The sequence below is a fragment of the Neopelma chrysocephalum genome, unplaced genomic scaffold, assembly GCF_003984885.1.
Source record: "Neopelma chrysocephalum unplaced genomic scaffold, ASM398488v2 Primary Assembly neopelma1_23, whole genome shotgun sequence".
NCBI classification, from domain to species: Eukaryota; Metazoa; Chordata; class Aves; order Passeriformes; family Pipridae; genus Neopelma; species Neopelma chrysocephalum.
The window spans coordinates 36170539-36177373 of NW_020897691.1; the positions used below are offsets into that span (position 1 = coordinate 36170539).

At 58.0% G+C, this 6835-nt stretch overlaps 1 protein-coding gene across 1 annotated transcript in view; it reads right to left on the minus strand.

Annotated features, from left to right (window-relative positions):
• NR2E1 (nuclear receptor subfamily 2 group E member 1) overlaps positions 1–4588 on the minus strand; it is an 18184-nt gene extending 13596 nt beyond the window's left edge. The window contains exon 1 of the mRNA XM_027693756.1: positions 3899–4588. Coding sequence (XP_027549557.1) covers positions 3899–3923 — 25 coding nt within the window. The 5' untranslated portion in view covers positions 3924–4588. The remainder of the gene's footprint in view (positions 1–3898) is intronic.
• Between the last annotated feature and the right edge of the window lie 2247 nt (positions 4589–6835).

Genomic DNA, 6835 nt, shown 5'->3' on the forward strand with positions numbered 1-6835 from the left:
CTCTCCTCTCCTCTCCTCTCCTCTCCTCTCCTCTCCTCTCCTCTCCTGTCCTCTCTTCTTTTTTTCTTCCCTCTGCCTCAAACAGTCTTCTTCTCTCCTACCAGAACTTAAGCTGGAAATTCAGTTCTCTCACGAAACCTTGGTCTCCAAACTCCAATGAAGAGCTCTCGAGACCATTATCTTTGTTTGGAAGTAGTTCAGGGAGAGCCCCGGCTATGGGGGTTGAGGACGAAGGCTGGAGAGGTAAAAGCGGCAGCGTGCGGAGCGGTGCGAAGCGCTGCTGGGGGACGGGAGGGGGCAATGGAAACAGGCCGCAGGGGCTCCTCTCGCTCCCTAGAGAATTTAGGAGTCGGAGATACTTTCAGACGTGTCTGCCCTAAGGCTCTAAGACAATGCCTGCTGGCAGACAATAGGGACATTAGGTAAAGTGTTAACTTAATGATTTTTCCCATTGAAACTCGTTTGACTGCCTCCAATGAGCACAAGCTGCCAGCTTCTCCCCTAAATGAAACCCGACAGCTGCTATACACAACACGGTGAGAGGGACGGGGATTAGGTTAGGGACTGCGAGAGGGAGGGGTGGAGAAGGGAGGGAAGGTGGGAGGGAGGGAGAGAGGTTAAAGAATAGAAAACTTTTACGCAATTAATAAGGAGCGCAGCTGAAGGATGCCCCCCCGACCCACTGCCTGCGAGCAAACCGCGGCTTTGGAGCTGCAGGTAGGCGCTCGTGAGGAGGTCTGAGGCCAAGGCACCGTTTCTGGGAGTGTGTAATTACAAGCCCTCCTTGCCACCTGCCTATTGGGGCACCAGTGACCCGTCAAAAAGTGTAGCATGGGAATTCGGATATCGCACAATGCCAACGGGGGGAAAGCGCTCGACTTCCCTCTCCAGTCCTTAGCATCCACGGGGAGAGAGAGGGTCCACACGCACGCACACAAAGGAGGAGGAGGAGGGGCAGGCTGGGGGTGGGGGGAGAGACACTGGAGCGATACGTGCAGCGCTGGTGCATCCCGGTGTGGAGCCCGGCACTGCCGCGCTGCCCCCGCGCACCCCGGTCCACCGCCGCTCCCGGCGCCGGGACCCCGCTCCGCTCCTCTTCCCTTGCCAGCGGTCCCCAGCCTCAGCTGCGCAGCCGGGCCCGCTGTGGGATCGCCGTCCCCCCCGGGGCACCGGACAGCCACGGGGGTCCCTGCTTCCCCGGCCGGCCTGCGGTCCGGGGCAGCCAGCTCGGCTGCGCTGGCGCTGAAGTCGTGCGGTGGAGAGGCAAGAAACTTGGGTTACTTTAAAAAAATAGTTTTCCCCAGTCGGATTTTATGTTTGGGAGCTGTTTTGAAAAAATCCTATGCACTACCTAGGTACATATCCACATCATGCATGTAAACATATTTTCTCTATATCCTTTACACGCCTACATATTCGGTCTATAAAACCCGAGCGCCTGGAGCACCTCGCCAAACCCACATAAACACGTTTCCAGCCGTCAGAGTGGCTCGGCCGGTCCGCTGAGCTCTGTGGACCTTGGCGAGGCGGAGGACGGAGAGAGGGGACACGGCGGAGGGAGCGGCTGGGGCCCCCCGCTTCGCGAGTCTGCGGGGCCGCCCCGTCCCGCCGCCCGCCCGCAGCCCCGACCGCGATGTGCACCCCCTCCCAATCCCAATCCCTGCCCCGCAGGGGCTGTTATGAGAAAACTTTCGTGCAGGGCGAAATATGAAATAAGTAGACGGGTAAGAGGCAGGGCGGGGGGTGGGAAGAGAAAAATGTAAGCTTGACACGGGGTCATGCGATAACTGATTAACTCTGTTTTAAAAACGCTCCGGTTCCCCGAGGTACCGCTTCGTCTCAGAAGTTTTAACGCTAAGAAAATGGGATTTCTGTTCAGCAGGGAAACCGTTTTGAACATCCCACGACAGGGGGTCCTTGGGGGCTTTTTTTTGTGTCATAATTGCTTAAAGGATATATGGCAGTCCCGATTACTGTAATTACCATCAGAGGCTGTTGAAAGAAGTTAGTCTGGGCTCGGGGGACGGCGGGATGGGGTCTTGTTACCACCCAGGCTGATATCGCAGCTGACATCGCCAGGCGCCCACCGGCGGGCAGAAAAGCCAGGACGCAGCTCCCTTGTTCAGGAACCCCCTAGGACCCCCAGGATCGCACCCAGGCCCCAGGACAGCTGGTCGGGCTTTGCATGCGCTGCCGAGCCCGGCTGGGATCGGGTCCCGGCCCTGAGCGAGACCACGCGTGTGCCCGTCCCCGTGGAGTTTGGCCGAGCCGGGCCTAGGGGTCCCTTTCAGGAGGTCCCCGGGGTCAGGGGGTCATCAAGCGGTGAAAGTGGCGGCGGTGGCCCAGGGTCGTCCAGCGCCGTGCGGCCGGAGGCGCGGTCCAGCCTGGCGGGTTTTCTCCTTCGCAAAATGTCTCCAGAAGAAGCTGCGGCGTCTTTTGGGGACGAGGCTCCCCGGTCCTTCCTTCCCCTTCCCCGGCACTCAGAAAGCTGCCAGGAGCCCCGACAATGTCCCAACGCGGCTGCCCACGGGCCCGATCCCGCTCCGACTGCCTCGCACTTCCCGAGCAGCCTGGGCAGTGCAGCTGGCGGAACCAGCCCCCGGGACAGCAGGTTTTTGGCCCCTGCCCTCTCCTCTCCCCCGGTTAGCCCCTTAGCACCTCGACTACATTTTTTTTTCCCTCGGGGGGCTGGCTCGGAAAGGTGCCGCACTCAGCCCCAAGGAGGAAGAAATAAAACCAGCCCACGCCGAAGCGGCGGCAGCTCGGCCGCAGCGCCGGGGGCTCCGCGCCGCTCGCCTCCTCCACGCGCGACCTCCGCGCCGAGGCCCCCGGCTGTCCCCCGGCCCTGCCGCACCCCCCTCCCTTTTTCCCGGCTTCCCGGCCCCCGCGGACAAAGGGCGGACCCGGGTCAAAGTAATGGAGGACAGCGGCGAAGAGAGGGCCTCAGGGCTGGCTAGAGGCGGCCGGTAGCAGGTACCACGGCGGGTTCCTCACGGCTCTGACTCCCTTTTTCCGGCGCTCCGCAACCCCGGGAACCCGTCGGAGCGCAGAGGAAATAGCTGTCCGATCCATCACTTGTCAGACATTAAATTGGATTGGGTATTTCCCCCCCCCTTTGTTACTGATTCCATCCATATTACAAACTCCGAAAGTCCCATTGGGATTATACGGATTGAGCCATTCTGTAAGAGCGGTTAGTCATGCTTTAAATTCTCCAGTTATGAGGTGCATGGATTTAGGATTAAGGAAAATGTGACTTTTAAGTTGTTTCTGCTTTCCTCGTTGCAGGATTATTTGTTGTAACTGGGAATGGTGTGCAAAGTATTGCATTTAAATCCTCCTTCAACTGAGTTGCTTACGCGATTCCGTGTAATTGAGTGACCGGAGTTTCAAACTCTTAAAAAGAAATTATGTCGCAGAAGGTTGCATAAAGTCCGTGAGAAAAGCAGCACGTTTCAACGCCGTAAAGCCATTTAAACCCAAACCTTCATTCTTCCGCCCCAGTACCGGAGACCTGCACACAGTCGCCCGAGCCCCGGTGGGACCAGCCCCCTCCCCACCGCCGGCAGAGCCGCCTTCCCCAGGGCTCGCTGCCCACCGGCTTCTGCCCCGGTTCCCGGCGCGGAAGGCCAGGGCGTGCAGCTGAAAAGCGACTTTTGGTAAAACCCCGGGCCCAAACTCTATCGGGGCAACATCGAGCCTATATATTCGTTGCCACTCCGGTTGGAAATATACACTTCTTTTTCAATTGGGCGGGGGTGGCGGGGGGGGGGGATGCAAACCCAAGCCACGGCCCCCCCTCCCCTTCCTCTCCCTCCCCTCCACCTCCCGCCCCCCAGGCCAGGCTGCAGCAGGGCTCGGAAAGGCTGCTCGAAGTCTCCACCGCGTTATTACCCACTTGTTGATCCCGCCGGCTTGCTCATGCTCGAAGCCCCCGGGAGTCGTTAAACTCGGGGTGAAGCGTCGGCGCCGGGGCGAGGCGGTGCGGCCCCCCCGGAGCGCCCCCTGCTCCGCGGGGCAGGTGCCTCCCTTGGGCGCTCACTGCTGGCTCCGCCGCTGGGGCCGGCACATCGTCGCCGAGGCCCCGTTCCCCAGCAATGTCCTCCCGAGGGACGGGGACACGCTGCGGGGACTCGGCGAGGGGAAAAGAAAAAAAAAAAGTGGAGCAAAATGAAAAAAAAAAAAAGGAAAGCCGAAAATAAGGCAAAGAAAAATAGCAACGAAGCGACCCAAAGTCGGCGGCTGCTCGCTGCCCCCCTGCGAGCAGATGCTCTCGGGACCCCGGGAGGGTGCAGGGGGTGCGACTGTGATCGTCACTGCGCTCCTGGAAGGCAAGCGAGAGCCACAGCAGCCAGGACAACAATGAGGCGAAAGAGAAGGTAGGATGGGGAGCGGGGCTCTGCGTCGAGAGCCTCGGTGAAACGAGCAGGGAGATCAGAGCCTGGAAAAATAATGGAAGGGGGGAAAAGGCGTCAGAGGAGGCAGTCTCTGCCTCTCAGAAACTGAATGGTATAAAAAGGGAAAGGTTTCCAGAAGTTCATTACACTGGCTGACTTCGCGCTTTGAGCTCCAGGCTTCAGCCCCTATAATATCGGCAGAGAGGCTGTGACAGGCAGCGGCGGGGAGGGGAGAGGGACGCCCCTTGCCCACTGAGCTTCCCTCGCTTTCCCCCCAACTCCTGCCGCCGCGTGACGTCACCCCGCGCTGGGAAGGGGAGGGGGCAGGGAGGGGGTTAAATGCTAATGATATTAATGAACCCCCGAGCGGCTTCCACACAAAATACAGCGGCTGCCGAGACGATTCCGCCTCCTCACTCGCCTTGTGCCCTCACTGTCATAAAAAAGGACACCCCCTTAGAAAAAAAAAAAAAAGAAAGAAAAGGAAAAAAAGGAGACAAAAGAGAAAGCAGAAAGAACGGATCAAGATCCCGTTTCTTTCGCATTTTCCCGTGCTGAGGTGGGGCCCGCCTGTGGCTCGCCCCTGCCCTTGCCCTTGCCCCGGCCCGGGCACGGCTGTGCTGGCACCGGCGGGGCCGGGCGGGGACCGGGCCGGGGCTACGAGCCGGGCCGGGCCGCGCCGAGCCTGAAGCCTTCCCACCGGGCAGCCGGACCTCCATGCTGCCGAGGGAGCCGGAGGCTGGCACGGGGGGAGCAAGGCCGGCGCACGGCGGGGTTTGCAAGGCGAGCGGGGGCGGCTGCCGCTTCCCGCTCCCCGGCGCCGGGACTTGTTGCACGGTGGCCGTGCAAGGAGCCCGCCCTTGCTCCGTAGGGCCGCTCTGACCCTCGGGCACCGCCGACCTCGCCGTGCCTCAGCATCCCACCGCCCTCGAGTGGCCCAGCAGCGCTGTCAGAGCCGGGGGGCGGGGGAGCGGCGGGGGGCCAGAAATGGGACCCTTTCCCAACTCACCATCTCCGGTTTCACCTGTTGGAAACTCTCTACCTGCTGGGATCTGGTAGAGCAGTCCAAGGATGGTGAGAGGAGCTTTCCTTCCGCATCTTGGGAGGAAGGAAAAACTCTCTCTCCTGCGGAGGCAAACTGGGACGGGCAACGGCACCAGAGAGCAGGGGCAGCAGTTGCTGAGGAACTTGTGAAAACCTCGGATGTGCCTCGGTCTCTCCTTTCTCGTCCCTGTCACTGATGTGAGGTGTTAATGCAGCATAACTGACTTACCCCTTGCTGACAGTAATGCTGAGGGAAAGTGGTGCTTAGCCCAGCCCTAAACGCGCTGTCCCCATCCTTTTGCACTTCATTATTTCAACCTTCCATCCTTCTACTCCAGGTTATGAATGACTCCTCTTTTGCCTATAACATATCTGTGTTGCAGGGCTGCATGACTCTGGACAGCACTGGAATCTCAGTGACTTTTTGCTCTTTGCTCCCCGTGGGTCCAGTGCATCCATAGCACAGAAGGAAGCCTTGAATCAGGACAAGCCTGGTCCTGCCTAACACTGAGAGACACTGTCCAGAGGACTGGGAAGTTGCTCAGGGAGATCTCAGAAAGCAAAGAAACTAGTGTATCAGGGAATGCAGACAAATTCACTCCAAATCTGCTTCCAGGGAGGCAGGAAATAGTTCACCTCCTTGAGCAATGTGGAGAGCAGCAAGAAAGGAGATGCTATATTAGCAGGGTCTGGAGGCCAAAACAAAGAAGATTAAATGGCAGCAGGGCCCAAATCTGTTCCTGGGCATCCCTTGTTCTAGTGAGGTAGATCTCTGATCCTACAGAAGCTACAGCTCTTTGCCTTATAAACTGTGAAAAACACTGCAAAGGCTGATCAAACTGTGTCCGCAGGTTCCAGCCACACCTTAGACAGGCTGCTCTGAATATGAGGAGGGCTCTCCCTCCCATGTACAAAATCAGGCTCTGCAAAGATTAAATAAAAAGAAGAGCTCAAACAACCCATCCCTCCACCCAAAACTCCACTAACATAATGCACACACCCAATGCTGGCTCTGCATGTGGGATGGGCTGAGGCTGTGAGTTGCTGAGGAGGGAACAAACCATCAGCCCTTCCCTGTTCCCCAGGCTCTGCAAACCTACACCAGCTGGGGTTTGTCCTCTTCCCTGTGGTTTGCTATATCTCAGCCCTGAAAGTGAAGGCACCATGTATCTTCCAAGAGCACAGGGAAAAGCTCTCTCCCTGCTCCAGTTTTTCACTGCAGTTTCTATTAAGGCTGTTTCCATGATCATTTGGTGGAAAAGTACTCCAGTTCCAAAAAGGAATGAAATTATTGTTAACATTTTATTTATAATTATTACCATTATTACCGTTTAGCAGTTACCACTACTGTCTTGGTTTTGGATGGGGTAGAGTTAATTTTCTTCATAGTAGCT